General features: G+C 36.7%; 1 protein-coding gene across 5 annotated transcripts in view; it reads right to left on the reverse strand.

The window, feature by feature from the left end:
* SLC41A2 (solute carrier family 41 member 2) overlaps positions 1-16,668 on the reverse strand; it is a 132,829-nt gene that overhangs the window by 20,727 nt on the left and 95,434 nt on the right. For all 5 annotated transcript variants that reach the window (XM_082850780.1, XM_082850778.1, XM_082850776.1 and 2 more), the window contains 2 exons: positions 16,468-16,599; positions 15,295-15,443 (listed from right to left, as the gene is read on the reverse strand). In XM_082850780.1, the coding sequence (XP_082706906.1) occupies positions 15,295-15,443; positions 16,468-16,599 (281 nt within the window). The remainder of the gene's footprint in view (positions 1-15,294; positions 15,444-16,467; positions 16,600-16,668) is intronic.

Here is a 16,668-nt window from a genome sequence, read left to right on the forward strand (position 1 = left end):
CGCGGGCCTCTCACTGTTGTGGCCTCTCTCGTTGCGGAGCACAGGTTCCGGATGCACAGGCTCAGCAGCCATGGCTCATGGGCTCAGCCACTCTGCGGCATGTGGGATCTTCCCTGTCCGGGGCACAAACCCGTGTCCCCTGCATCGGCAGGCGGACTCTCAACCACTGTGCCACCAGGGAAGCCCTAGACAAAGCAATCTTGAGAAAGAAAAATGGAGCTGGAGGAATCAGGTTTCCTGACTTCAGACTATACTACAAAGCTACAGTCATCAGAACAATATGGTACTGGCACAAAAACAGATATTTAGATCAATGGAACAGTATAGAAAGACCAGAAATAAACCCACGCACCTATGGTCAATTAATCTAAACAAAGGAGGTACAAATATACAATGGAGAAAAAACAGTCTCTTCAATAAATGGTGCTGGGAAAACTGGACAACTATATGTAAAAGAATGAAATTAGAACATTTTCTAACACCATACACAAAAATAAACTCAAAATGGATTAAAGACCTAAATGTAAGGCCAGATACTATAAAACTCCTAGAGGAAAACATAAGCAGAACACTCTTTGACATAAATTGTAGCAATATTTTTTTGGATCCATCTCCTACAGGAATGGAAATAAAAACAAAATAAACAAATGGGACCTAATTAAACTGAAAAGCTTTTGCACAGCAAAGGAAACCATAAACAAAATGAAAAGACAACCCACAGAATGGGAGAAAATATTTGCAGTCATGCAACTTATAAGGGATTAGTCTCCAAAATGTACGAACAGCCATGCAGCTCAATATCAAGAAGGAAACAACCCAATCAGAAAATGGGGAGAAGATCCAAATAGACATTTCTCCAAGGAAGACACATGTGCTTCTCCAAGAAGCACATGAAAAGATGCTTCTCCAAGAAGCACATGAAAAGATGCTCAACATCACTAATTATTAGAGAAATGCAAATTGAAACTACAATGAGGTTATCACCTCACACCAGTCAGAACGGCCATCATCAAAAAGTCTACAAACAATAAATGCTGGAGAGGATGTGGAGAAAAAGGAACCCTCCTACACTGTTGGTGAGAATGTAAATTGGTACAGCCACTATGGAGAACAGTATGGAGGTTCCTTTAAAAACTAAAAATAGAGCTACCATATGATCCAGCAATCCCACTCCTGAGCATATATCTGGAGAAAAACATAATCCGATCAGATACAAGCACCCCAATGTTCACTGCAGCACTATTTACAATAGAAACAACCTAAATGTCCATCGACAGATGAATGGTAAAGAAGATGTGGGACATATATACAATGGAATATTACTCAGTCATAAAAAAGAATGAAATAATGCCATTTGCAGCAACATGGATGGACCTAGAGATTATCATACTAAGTGAAATAAGACAAACAGAGAAAGAAAAATATCATATGATATCACTAATATGTGGAATCTTAAAAAATGATACAAATGAACTTATTTTCAAAAAGTAGAAACAGACTCACAGAATCAGAAAATAAACTTATGGTTACCAAAGGGGAAGGACAAATTAGGAGGTTGGGATTAACATATACACACTACTATATATAAAATAGATAATCAACAAGGACTACTGTACAGCACAGGAAACTCTACTCAATATTCTAATAACATCTATGGGGAAAAAATCTGAAAAAGAATAGATATATGTAAATGTATAATTGAATCACTTTGTTGTACACCTGAAACTAACATAATATTGTAAATCAAGTATACTCCAAAATCAAAATTTTTAAAAATCCATTAAAAATAATAAAGTTAAGCATTCTGTTTAAGTGGTTAAGATGTTTAAAAAACCTACTGTTAAGTAGTCATTTATAGAATATTTTGTTTGTACTTGTTAAACATGTAATATTACGTTTTAAAAAAGCATCATCTTCAAATTGTTTTATGTATATGTTTCACCTCTCCATCAGATTTATTCTCTCTTTTAGATGAGAAATCTTGTCAAATATTTGCCCTATCACCCAAACAAAGTACACTCAATATATCTGGAATCCAATTTAACAAATATTTATTTTTATCTAACATAGAAAACACTGTGATAAGCTTTCTGGAGCATTTAGAGAAGAATAAGACACGGTTATTGCTTTCAGTGAGATCAGAATCTAAATGAAGAAATATAATTGAAATGCCAAAAATAATCCAAGAATAATATAAAGCTGAATATTCATTTTATAAATATTTACTGTACCAGGCAGGGGCTGAATGCTGAGTCTAAGATGATGAATAAAACATAATCCCTGAATGCGCCTGAACTGGCAACACAGTCTGCTGTCCTCTGGGAGAAAAACGGAAGAGATCTTCAGCAGAGCTGGAAAGTAACACCACAGGGAACCTCAACTGAAGTTCTCCAGAGCACTTCCCAAAGCAGATGACTCACGGAGGTCGATTATTAACCGAAGATTCTCAGAGCAAAGAGATGAGCACACAAAGTAGACAGCTTCCACCTAAGACACCTAAGTTATGGTTACAGATAAAAGAATGGTTTTGGACTTTCTTTTGGCCAACCAGAACCATTGCCAACACTTCATATTATACCTGAATTAATGTTACAGATGAAATAAAACAATCTGTATCTAAGCTAAAAGAAAAGGCAGTCTGGCTACCTAGGGAATCATTAGGACATGTTTTCTTGGTTAGGCCTGAAAAATCTTAGGTTATGGTAGTGAAATATATTCCACTCCCTTCTTACAATACTTCTAATTATTCTTTATCTCACACTTAATGTTTATTGTCCAGTGTCTCAAATGTTTCAACCCAGCCACTGTCCCATCAGATGTTTTAATAAATAATTCAAAGACCCCTCCTCCCAAAAGGAATTACACTGATGGACTCAAACTGAAAATCAGATACCCCATCTTCAAGAAGAATCAACAACAGAGGTGAAGGTCTGGACAATCCTTAATGAAATCCTGCAGCTTTGACTGAGTGAGGAACAAGAGTGGAGACTGAGAAAGTAAGAAGTTCCCACACTCCCAGGAAAAGACTGATCTTTAGCCATGGTAACAAGAAGCCACCAGAACTGATTTTAAATTCATTCAATCAATAAACAACTTGCCTTACTGAATGCATTTAGAAGGCAGCCGATCAATGATAGTCCTTGCTTCTGAAGTAGGCAATTAGGAACACATCTGGTCTAATAAATACGCCTCTGAGGACCAACTAACAACAGTAGTCACACCCAAGTATCCACATCTCTACAGATGACATAGGCCTACTCAAGCTTTTGAATATCTGCCCATCCCTGAACTCCAGGCATCCCTAAAACCCTCAAATGATCAGTAATTTGCGCTGCTTGGAGAGATTTCCCCTGATCCTTTACAACAGTGAGCAATAAATTCAATTTTGTTTATTTACTTTGCATATTGAATGATGGTCTCATCATCTTTTGACACCCTTTAAACACCCCTTTTAATAAATGCAAAAATCTTTAGAGACCTTTTGCTTTTACACATTTCCCTAGATGGTACAAAAAAATCACAACTTAGATTAGCCTTGTTACGCGGAACTAACACAGACATTTAGCTTTAAAATAAAAAAGAAGTATGGAGCTAAACATCTATGTTTTTAAATAGCAAAAAAATTTAAATTATCGAATCATTCAAGTCAGTATTTTCTGGCTGAATATTCTGGGGTCACAATCAACCAAGATTTTATTCTGGCAAATTTCTTGAAAAATAGTTTTTATGCTTTCCAAGTAAGTGCTTTCACATAGCTGTGTTATAAGATTTTTTTTTTTTTTTTTCCCAGATGATGTGAAAATTCCTCTAAGTCATGTCTGCAATTGCAGCAGAACTCGGAGCACAGGCAGTAACATCCTAACCAGCACGCTAGAAAAAGAGGACTCGGCTTCCCTGGTCCTAACTGCGTCCTTGTCAGGCTAGACAGGATGGAAAAAAAGCTCCCTTTCTCAATGCCTTGCTCCACAGGGCTCTGGCATGCCGTGCCTCCAATGAGGCAGGCAATCATTTCATCTTCTGTGCTTACTGGCCTGGAGCCCAATCATACCTGTCCAGAGAATTAATCATAAATATGGATTTAGGAAAGTGTATCAATTTTAAGACCCTACAACCTAAGCTACAATAGCATAACACACTATTGTATCACAAAAAGACAATCCCAGGGCTAAAAAGGAATCTCAAAAAATCACCTGTTTCAACTTCCTTCCTTCACCATATTAATCAACTCCCAAAGTTAAAGTAGCTATTTTTACAACTAGAAAAATAATTCTTAGAACTGTAGGTCCTCCCTTTACATTTCCTTTATCATTCTCTTCACACTTTCCATTCAACCCAAGCTGACAGACAGAAACCAATTACGAGACAGAGGCAGAACAGTCACAGAAAGAATAAAGAGATCCTTACTTTCCCGTTGGAATCTGGTGGACTTAAATCCTGAGAAATGAGGAAAAAATGTGAGTGAAGTCAGGCAACCTGTTAAAATCTCCTGGTTGCTTAGCTCTTTCCTTTGAGATGCCATCCGGGAATAGGATTTGACTCAATGTCGTAATAAAAGAAAAGACATAACCACACCATTTAATAGGGGCCTACTATGTGCCAGGTATTATACCTGCTGTGCAAAGAGGAATCATTATCCTCATTTTACAGGCAAGAACAATAAGACCCCCCAAGGAATTAAGTAACTTGCCCAAGGCTAAGCCAATTAACTTGCTCAGCTATTGGGTGGGTATCCTGGGATTCCAATTATGGCCACGTTACCACCACATGGCTACATTTTCCTTACATAGAAGAATGACTCCAAGGATTGAGTCGAGTATTAGAATCATGGTAGAGACTCAATGCTAGATTCCACAGGATCTGACCCACTCAGTGATACCCTAAAAGACTCACTGCCCCAGTAATCCACAGCTATTAGAGATGATGATATTAAAATGATAAGACAATAATAGCACCTTACATACATTATCTCATTTTATCCTTATAACAACCCACAAAGCAGATCTATTCTTAGCCTCTTTTTACAGCTGAGAAAACAGATGAGAGACTACCTTGATCAAGGTGACACAGGCAGTGAGTGGTGGCAGTGAGTGGTGGAAATCAAAGCTCAAGCCCTTCCACATTATGTGACACTGCATCAGAGGAATGTGTCAGATCTCTCAAGTTTGTTGGGAGTGGGAAAAATGTTGAAAATCATCGTTCTATAGAATAAAATGAACTCTTCAGTCTGGTCTGCAAGACCCTTCATGATCTTGTCACAATCTGTAGTTTTCAACCTTATTTTCTATCACTCCCTTTCATAAACCCTATGCTCTGGAAATTTTCTTAGTATTTCTGTAAATACCCTGAGTCTTCTCAGTTACTTAATGCTACTTCCTTTTTGCTGAAGTGGCATTTTCTGTGGATTCCACAAAACAAAATTTTATCCGTTATAAAGGTTCCCTCCCTCCCTAGAAATATACTCTCCCACTACTGAACTTCCGAAGCACTTAGTCCTTCTCTCAGGACCTATTCACGTCCTTGACTGGACTCCTACTTGAATTCAGTAGGCACAGGTTCCATATAAACTCTGTGGAACGAATGCAATTTGGAGGCAGAACACCTGGCTGGAAGAAATATGAAGATCTAATGAAACCAGAGAGAAGAGGCAGCTTTAAGCCTCCAAGAACTGCCATCCTGAAAACTATGACCCTCCCTAAGAGCAAAACAAAATGTCCAACTTGTTCTTGTAAAACACAAGTGGTTAGGATTGTAGATTGGATCTGGACTCCAGCTTGCTGAGTGGACCTGGACCAGCTACTCAACTTCTCTCCAGGTCGAGTGCCTCACGTGTAAGTGGGAACTAATAGTATAACTTACCTCATTGGGCTGTGTTAAGTACTCAGTGAGTTCATACATGTAAAGTACCTAGAACAGTGCATGGCTCAGAATGAATGCTATATAAATATTTGCTATCACCATTTTGGAAACTCTTAAATATATATACTGAAAAAGTGGCTCAGAACACCAAACCTCAAGAAGGGATCTGTCAGAGACGGAAAATTTTCAGAATGAACAATTTAGGGGATAAGGAGATAAGCCGGCTTTTAATATAAGAGAGCCAGTACTCTTTCCCTCTCAAAAGTTGCAGATCAAGAGGAGATAAAGCTGAACACTATAAAATAACAAAAGTCAAATTATGGCAGAAAGAGGCAAATACAGACTTCTAGGTAAAATACAGAGATATTAGAACACAGAGGGCACCCAGGAACCTGAAAGAGACTGTTTTAGGCTGAACAAATGTAAAAATAGATAGCTTCTAACTTAAAAAGACTAATTCAAAATTAGCTGTTTGGACTTGAAATACAATTTTTAAGGAAAACAACATTTATATATTGCCTGGGTTCTCTGGCTAACCCATAAAAGCCAATTTAACTTAATATTACCTTAGCAGCAATTAAAGATTTTAATATTAAAAACTGTTTTAGTTGCCAAATAATGTTAATATTAGCATATACATTATTAATTATGTACAACAATGCTTTGTAACAAATCATCTTTACTGTAGGAGTGGGAATTCACAAAGTCAACTATTAGAAATGCAGGAAGGGATCTGAGTGATAGCTAGGGCCACTCTACTTCCTGGTTTGCCCCAGATAGTCATGGTATGCTTGTGACTCTAATCATAATTATTAACAGCTCCCTTTCATTCTCAAAAGTGTCCTGGTTTGGACTAAAATTATATGGTTACCTTAGTGTTAGTATCTTCACCCTTGTGTTACAAGTGAGGAAACCAAGCCACAGAGCAGGGCTGTGACTTAGACAAAGTTAGGGACTTAGGAAGGGACCAGACTTAGAACCCAGAAATATCTAGGAGTCTTTCTATTACACTGCCTGGACTCACCAGTAACAAGGTAATGGCAATGACTGAGATGGGCAGGATTTGGACACCAGCAATACACATGAGATATAAAGTCTATGCGAGCAAGGCTCTCCCCATCCTGGAGGAACTTTACAGGGTCAGATGCTGAGGGCTGAGAGATTTAGGGGATCTTTGTGTACCTAAGCCTGGCCTAGTTCTCTGTGCACTTGCGGCTTCTTGTCCACCACCCCTACTGATGTGGGAAAGATTATGAGAGAAATAAATTAGTTTTGGACATGTTAAATTTGAAACAACATTTCAACATTTAACTGGAGATGTAGAATAGGAAGCCAGACTGGAGATACCAGTTTGGGAGTTAGCAATGAAAGGGTGGTATCTGAAGCTTAGGGCACTCATGAGAGGAGCAGGAAAAAGAGTCCTGCAGTAAAGAACAGGGGTCAAAAGGAAGGTGAAGGGTGAGGAGGTGAAAAAGGCCTTAGCGCACTGAATAACCAGCTCCAAAAATGAGAGGAAGACAAAAATAATGTCTACAACAATAATGATGATAAACTGCAGCTACTACCATTACTGGAAACTTTTTACATTCCAGCAACTCTACCAAGTACTTTATATACATTAGCTTAGTTCTCATTACTATCCTCTGAGGTAGGGAAAAAAATAAGGCCAGAGATGTTAGGAAACTTGACTGATAAGCAAGCAGAAATTCAGCAGCAGAGCAGGAATTCAGACCCAGCTCTGCCTCTAAAGAGCTCTGTGATCTTTCTACAATGTTCTGCATATTGGATCTTATCTTCCCTCTTTTCCACTTTGTCCTTTGTATGTGATGATTTATAAGGCTTATAAATATTTTTCTTCTGTGAAAACATTTATTTGTATGTCTTTGTAGTTAAAATAATGACACTGAGTCATGTGAATGTGACTTCAGAACTAAGATGTTGCCAATGCTTCTGTTAGCAAGTACGTGGACCATATTTCTGCCCCAAGCATGTTCTACTAGATGAGAAATGGAAGCTGTTCGCTCTTAATTTGCACTATTTGTGCTGTGGGTGTGTTCATGGTACAAGCATAGGTTTCAAAACAACCACGAACTATTATTTATAAAACAGAAACACTTCTTAGGAAATTCATATTCAATACCCAGATTATTAATTTTGTTATGAGGGTCACTCATTTGCTCATTTAAGTTTGGCTTGGGCTTTGCTGACAATAATTTTTCTTAAGAACACGAACTCGTTGGGAAATGTTAAGATGGTGCAATTTGCACATAAGTATAAAATGAAAAAACAAACACTGCCTACTGAAAGGCAGTAATAAAAACTAAGGAGACTTCTGCTTTCAAAATTATATTAGTAAGAAGTATAAGTATTACTATTTTGCTAAGAGCAGTTTCATATTTATTGATATTAATTCAAGTTTCTCATCAGCTACAGTATATATTCTGATCCTCCCCTCCAAAAAAAAAAAACCTATTAAAGCACTTTTAAACAATGAAATCCAGGCATAAGCACAAAGTGTGATTCTGAAGTTACACAGGAAGATGCTTATAACTTACTGTTATAAGGAGGTAAGTCTTATTTAGGCTCCTCTCTAATTATTTTTTGCATTTAAGTCTCATCTCCCACAGCCAAGAGAAGATCCTAAAGGGCAGGGACAATATCTTCTATTTCTTTTGTACAGAGACTAGCAAGATAATGTGCACTATACAGTTGACAAAATCCCGATATTTATATTTTTAATTTTACGCAATGAGAATTTGTCATTCCACCATTTAAGGGAGCCACTTTGTCTCTCCCAATTAAAAAACAGATACAGCCAGGTTTTCCACAAGCTTTCACATGAATTTCCCATGGAATTTGGTGCTGCTAGAAGTTTAGAAAAGTTCTTAGTAACCTAATTTTCTATATGAAACAATCAGTGCCTAAAAGAGGGAATTAAAATTTTCATTTAGAAGTGTTTTTGAGTCATTCTTTATGAATTATATTAACGAACACTTTGTTGGAATTTAGTAGGCCTCTAGGGCTAGAAAAGTCTCATTTTTCTTTCCCACTGAAATATTTTATAGCAGAAAAAAAATTACTATACTCCATACGTGCCTATCTTTTTGCCTTTTGTAGGTTATGTCATCCAAAGTTTAAGCTTTTATCTCTTCACAGACAAAGGAAGCATATTTAGCAATTCAAACACAAAGGAGAACTAGCAGAGGGTTTAAATTAAGTAGGGAAATGAACGACAATGTACTGCTGTTCCTTCTTTGCTCAAGAGATCATCAGTCTGCTTATTTGATTGATAGTTATCATTGTACCTTCTCAGGTTTATTATGCGGTCCAGGTACTATGTCCTTGAAAAAAACTGCAGGGAACAAGGCAAATAAAAGAATTAGAAACAGAAAACCCTGAGGAAGATATCAAAATTCCCTTCTGTATATCTTACTTTTTTCCCGGTACACGGGCCTCTCACTGTTGTGGCCTCTCCCGTTGCGGAGCACAGGCTCCAGACGCGCAGGCTCAGCGGCCATGGCTCACGGGCCCAGCCGCTCCGCGGCATGTGGGATCTTCCCGGACCGGGGCACGAACCCGTGTCCCCTGCACCGGCAGGCGGACTCTCTACCACTGCGCCACCAGGGAAGCCCCTTCTGTACATCTTAGAAGGAAGGCCAACAAGGTCCATCACAGCCTGGAATTCCTTATTACGCTTTTGATATCACAGATTAACAGGTTTTGAGCAGTCAATAGAGCATCTGAATAAGAAAGACGTGAAGGCAGAGGAAATGACTGCTTAGAGAGAAAGAACCCAAGATGTCTTAGAGATGTCTAAGTTTGTAGAAGAAAGTATACTCTGGTTCTGTGAAATCAAAGTTGTGGGTTCAGTGGGCTAATTTGTTGACACAGATGAAAACTTCTGTTCTAAAGCCAGTGACTGTACCCTTAGCCACAGCTAGCAGTCTCACAAATGCTGACTGATGGCACAGAAGGAAGAATGGGTAATCAGCATGGTCAGCTTGGTGCTGACCCATCCTTAATGTTGAAAAGAAAACCCTTAAAATGCAGTGTGGTTGGTGGTGTACGAAATATGGATGCCTTTTGCACATTACTCCAGCCTTGACATATTCCAACTACTCTGACTGCTCTTGGGCACCGGGCAGGAACAGGAGTAAGAGTGTAATCCATCACACCTACTGACTGTGGTTCAGTGGACTTAATGACACAATGAAAACACATTTGTTAGGTTCCTTCTAATTTCAAGACACATAATAAATACCTAAACAATGAAATGTGTGACATGTAAGGAGATTTTTAAATTTAAAAAATAGCTTCAAAAAACGGAGTCAGTGTGCACTTAAGATGAACAAGACATGAACTCGACTATTCTAAGTCTCAAACAATTTCAAACTCAAGTTTACTTTTTACTTTTCATTTTAAGTAAGAAATAGTCAGCTACAGGACCAAAATTAGGAAGTCAATATGCTCTGAAAGGGCTTCCCTGGTGGTGCCGTGGTTGAGAGTCCGCCTGCCGATGCAGGGGACACGGGTTCGTGCCCCAGTCCGGGAAGATCCCACATGCAGTGGAGCGGCTGGGCCCGTGAGCCATGGCCGCTGAGCCTGCGCGTCCGGAGCCTGTGCTCTGCAACAGGAGAGGCCACGACAGTGAGAGGCCCGCGTACCGCAAAAAAAACAATGCTCTGAAAAACCTTAATTTAAAAAACTCCTTACTATGTAAAAATTCAAACATACACAAAAGTACACAGAATACTACACATTATCCCCACAGCAGTCTCACATTCCATCCTTCATCTTCATCAATTTTCAACTCATTTCCAATTCCCTTTATCTAAAGCCAAACTTGCACTTTCCCTGGATATCAAGTCATGTCATCTCTAAACATTTCAGTAAATCCTTGTAATTTTGACTGAATCCTGATACAATTTGTGGTATTTTGTGTTTTACTTTTCATTGCCTTTTATTTCCTTTCTTTTTTTTTTTTAATTTTAAATACCTAGGTCAGTGAAAGAGAGAAAATTTGAGCAAGAGAAGAAAATTCAGATTTTTCAGTTTTTCTGGAATTTCTAGTACCTAAATACAGTTGTAAACTTTCTTCTTCCTGAAGGGGGTGACACAGCTAGCAAGATACAGTCATTCAGTTTAACAAATACTCACTGAGCACTAGGAATGGGGCTGGGTGCTAGAGATTAAAAAAATGTGTAAAACAAAGACCCTTTCTCTAGAATGGGTGAGACAGACACAGGAACAGATTATGTTAATGTGAAGTAGAAAAGCTAGGATAATGGTATTCACAAGGTACCATGGGAACAGAGAATAAAGGCACCAAATTAGGTATTCAAGAAAGGCTTCCAGGAAGATGACATCTGAGTAAATGCAAAAATACTGCAAAGAACTGTCATGATGTCATTATAATAAATTCAATATAAAGTTTCTTCCAAATGGATTTCCTTCATTCAGTTGGTTGGGGAAATTAGGTGGTGTGGGGAAATTTCCTTAAAGAACGTTAGTCTGGGAAGAGAGTGAACTATCAAGAATTCAAAAAACAACGACTCTATAATGTCTTGTGGAGAATACCAAAAGAAAAAAGTCTTGGTCTCTCCCCTCAAGGAGGTAGGAATCTAGGCGGAGAGAAATTAAACAGGCATTAGAAAATTTTACTATATAATATTCAATCAAAATATAGAGTCTAGTGACGGGAAGACTGGTGTGGACTGAAATATTTGAATAAGGGCTGGGACTTAAACCAAGGTTTTGAATATAAATTTAATCCACATCCAAAAAGGAAGTCAGTCAAGTAAAGGATATTAAAAGATGAGTCTTAAGTGGTGAAGGAGTCTTTGTCTTTAAAAAGTACATATTTAGGGACTTCCCTGGCAGTCCAGTGGTTGAGACTTCGTCTTCCAATGCTGAGGGTGCGGGTCGATCCCTTGTCGGAAAACTAAGATCCCACATGCCTCATGGCCAAAGAAACCCAAAAAAAACATAAAACGGAAGCAATATTGTAACAAATTCAATAAAGACTTTAAAAAATGGTCCACATCAAAAAGAAAAAACTCTTAAAAAAAAAGTGCTTGTTTATTCTGTCCATCTTTGGACTGAGTGAAGTAGGCAGGGAAAGGTCAAGATTTTTTATCTCAACCTCAGTCTCTAAAGAGATGTGTGAATGTGTGTGCTCATGTATGCGTTATATATGTTAGTCTCAGAGCATGAAGATTTGATTTGACAATTTACAATCTCATTCTAAGCTACTGCATTGAAATAATGCACAATGTCAGGTGCAAAAACAAAGATCCACTCTGGCAGATTATCTGATTCTTAGGGAGAAAATAAAAACTAAAACCCATAAAAATGAAAGTTGTAAAAGACACACAAGAAAATTCAGTCAATACTATAAAATTAAAAAAAATCCAACTGTTATTCAGAGATTAATGGCTCACCATTTACAATTCCATGTTAAAACAACAGCAACAATAGTGTCAGCTAACACGCATATAGCATCTACTATGAAGCAAGCTTTATGTAATTAATTCATTTAATGCTCAAAAGTGACTATGAGGTAGGTAACACTATAGATCTTCCTTGACTTATGATGAGGTTACATCCCAAAAAACCATGATAAGCTGAAAATACTGTAAGTCGAATATGCACTTAATACAACTACCCTACTGAATATTGTAGCTCAGCCTAGCCTGCCTTAAACATGCTCAGAACACTAACATTATCCTACAGTTAGATGGGCAAAACCATCTAATACAAAACCTATTCTATAATAAAGTGCTGAATAGCTCATGTAGTTTACTGAATCCTGTACTGAAAGTTAAAAACAGAATGGTTGGGTACAGAATGGTCTTAAGTGGATCGGTTTATCAGTTGGTTGCCCTCATGAGCACGTGGCTGACTGGGAGCTGTGGCTCGCTGCCACTGCCCAGCATCATAAGAGAGCATCATACCGAATATCACTAGCCCAGGAAACGATCAAAATTCAAAATTCGAAGTACGGTTCCTACTGAATGCGTTATCGCTTTTGCACATCATAAAGTTGAAAAATCGTTAAGTCGGACTGTCTGTATCCCTCCCACTTTATAGAGGAGGTAACTGAGACACAGAGAGATTAATAATTACTCTCCTCAACTCTAGTTTTTCAAACTTTACTGGTCAGAGGTTAACAAAAGACATATAGGAATACTGTGAGCATAAGGTTGAAATCTAATATTTTTATGAATTCAGAATAATTTCTTATATCCTTCATGAACTTAAGAGAAATGATGCATGATAGTATGTTGGCACAGAACCATAAACATAAACATCAAATCCATCCATGAAGTGAAGAGGTAAAGTTACAAATAGGAACTTGCAATAAAAATGGCATGCTTACAAACAGACCAAAGAATAGTCTCTTAAATATTTCCCATAGGATTGAGGAATGCATCTTTTACACACATGGAGAACATAAATTATAATAAATGACCATATCATATGTAGCAATAAAGATAGCCAGTAGTAAAAATGCATTTGAAGTAACTGTTGTCCCTACTGAATAGTAGAAAAATATAACTCCCGAGGTGGAATTAGCTGCTTTTTCTTCCAAGCTCTGACAGCAAATTACACGTAGCTATTCCCAGCGTTTATATTCTATTACAACATAATATAGTTATTTGTTTATGTAGTAGTCTTCCCTCCAGGCTATGAGTCCTTGAGGATAGGGTCTGAATTTATTCATCCTGGGATTTAAAACCCATCCCTGCACCTAGTAGAATGAAGGTTTATTGAATGAATGAATGAATGATTTGATAAGTGACTTTTAACAAAATCTTGGGTGCTATAAAGCATTATAGAAAAGTTAAAAATATCAATTAAGTCATAAGGGTTTTTGTTATTTTATGAGCGGATTCTTGTCTCCTCTGCCTGGCATTTAAAGCCTTTCTACATTGGCCCTAATCTACCTTCTTAACCTCATCTTCTCTTCTTTTAGTTATATCCTCTGTATGAATTACTTGCTCTTTCTGGCATAAGCTCTGTGCTTTCTCATCTCCATGCTTTTACTCAGTAACCTCCAAAAGTTTTAGCTTATGCAGCCCTTTCAATATAAATGAGTATACTTACGTAACACTGTGCTAATGTTTATTGTAAAGCAATCATAAAAATAGGAGAAAATAGACATTTTAAACAAATGAGGTAGACATATATAAATAGAAGTTTTAATCTTCTCTTTCTGCACACAATACATTGTTTTGCACGTACTTCACTTTAAAAATCACTGATTTATACCAGGAGGACAAATCTCAGAGAGTATTTGTGAGAATGAAGTAAATCTGTACATGTAAAGCACTTAGAACAATGCTGGTCATACAGGAAACACAGTAAATGTCAGTTAATTTCATTAACATAATTATCATCAATGCAGTTTCTTTCCACATACTTACCCTCCAGCTCCACTCCTACAAACCCCCTGAAGGCCAAATTCAAATGTTATCTTTTCAAAGAATTATTTGAATGCATCTCTTAAATTAGGATTTCTCACTGTAGGAGGTACCAAATCCTACAAAGCTTAGCAAGAAGCCATGGCTAAGAAGCCAAAATAAAGCTGCAACAGTTGGAAAAAAAATTTAGGATGGGTTTATGGAAAATGAGGCAAATGGAAAAAGATGTGATTATTAACCCAAAGAAAAGTAAAATACACAAAAAGGAAATATAATACATTATCTGGCTCTATAGTAAACAATGTTTAGATAGACCCAATAATAGAAACACTGACTACTAATTTAACCAAAAACTGTTATATAACCACATGGGAAAGATGTGGCATTATAACAGCCCCCAAACCCTCAACTTTTATTAGCAAAAGTCTAAAGAAGATTAATCATGAACTAGAAATTTAGGCATATTACTTTAAAACTTATAGATAAATACCAGAAGAAATTTAAGAACAATAGGGAAAAAGAGAAGATTTTCTTTCTAGAAGCTTCTAGAAAGATAAAAGTAGTTCTGTACCATGAGATCAGCAGTGAGAATGGCATGTGTTGTTCTTTTCAATGGTAGTAGGAGAAGTTAAAAAGCAAGGAAGCAATGCCTTCAAAATTCTAAAAGAAACAATTCTATATCCAGTCAAGCTATTCATGTAAAAGCATTTTACAAAATGCAAAGACTCAAAAATTTTTCTCCTATGCAGCAGTCTTTCTCAGGAATTTATCTGAAGATGTGTTCATACAAAAGAGAACAAATAAAAGGGAAGACACAGAATCTAGGAAACAGGAAATTCAACGGTTCTATTGATCAAATCTATTAAAAGTTATTGGTTTTAAGAAGATCAAATCAATATGAAGGCATTCAGCTGATTTTTGAAATGTTAAAATATTTCTTATGCCTTTAGATTTACAGTTACACTTTTACATCAATCTGAGCATAAAAGAGATTGCAAGAGGTTTCAACTCTTACCTGTAACACAGCAGCAAATAAGTATACTACTACGAAGATTATAGTTAAAGAAGTGTGACCACTTTTCATCAAATGAATAGTGTAGAGGAAAATTAAATGCCCAGGTATCACTAAAAGCAGTAGAACTTGAGCAGACTTATTATTTACTCCTGTAATATAAAATGTAAAAGTTGTTAAAATCATATTTTGGTGAATAATAGGTCACAGTTGTTAAAATTTGAGGATTACTTCTAGTTACAATAGTGCATAGAATCACATAAAATTCAGTTGCTAAAAATAAATTTTAACTATTTACAATTCACTTAATTTTTAAAAATTCTCCCTATATGTTATATATTAATTAAATAAAAGGTGGTTGATAAAAACATGCTATGAAAAACACTGGTCAAACTATAATATCTATTATAAAAACAAAGGAAAGACAAAAGAAAAAATATGAAGTTCTTAAAGTACTGAAATGTGGTTTTTTTCCCTACATCATTTAATTCCTTTTTATTGACCATTTTAATGACTAAATGACATCTCATGATCTTCTAATAGAGGACCTTTGGTTATGAAATGTTTTAATTTTATTTTTCCTTTAGAATTCTTTCACTGCAATTAAAAGACTGGGCATTTCTGATCCTCATTCAAAAGTTACATTTATTACATTACATTTATTTTCATCAGAAAAAAAAACTGTCAAGAATTTAAAATTGTGGTTTAGTTTTTTGGATATCATACGCCTGGGACAAAATAATGTCCTTGTAACTGAGGTTATCCCCTCTCATTCTGCTTGTTTGGAATCAAATGCCTACATTTAGAAAGGTCCAAAAGATTAATATACAAAAGACAGATGGTATATCTGTCTCCCTAAATCACCTAACAGTGCTTTCTTATATGCACAAGGTTCCTCTTTCCTGACTCCTAAAGCAAGATATCCCAGAGAAAGAGAAAAACTATATAAAGCTCCTCAGCAACTGCAGAATTGATCCAAATTGTTTTTGTTGTTGTTGTTCACTGAGATTTAGTGAATACAATCTATTCTAGTATTTAAAATCTATTTAGCTCTCAGAAATGGAAAACTATGCAATATTCACAAACAAAATATGTATTCAACAAATGTTGCCTGCCTATACTCATAGAGAGCAATAGTTCCTGAAATAAAATATGCAAGAATCCACAAGCACCTACCTGGACCAAAAAAAGTTCTAAATGGGTAGTAACCACCTTTGGGTTCATCGGGCAGTTCTCCTGGAATGCTGTGTAAATGGAGGTAAGTAGAAATCCTGCTAGCCTGAATGGCTACCAAATTACCACCAATACCTGAAACATAAGGAAAAACAAACAAGGTAGTTATCTTCATATTTTAAATAATGTGCATACATTCAACTG

Source organism: Leucopleurus acutus (genome assembly GCF_964270905.1).
Source record: "Leucopleurus acutus genome assembly, chromosome: 11".
In the NCBI taxonomy this organism is placed as follows: Eukaryota; Metazoa; Chordata; class Mammalia; order Artiodactyla; family Delphinidae; genus Leucopleurus; species Leucopleurus acutus.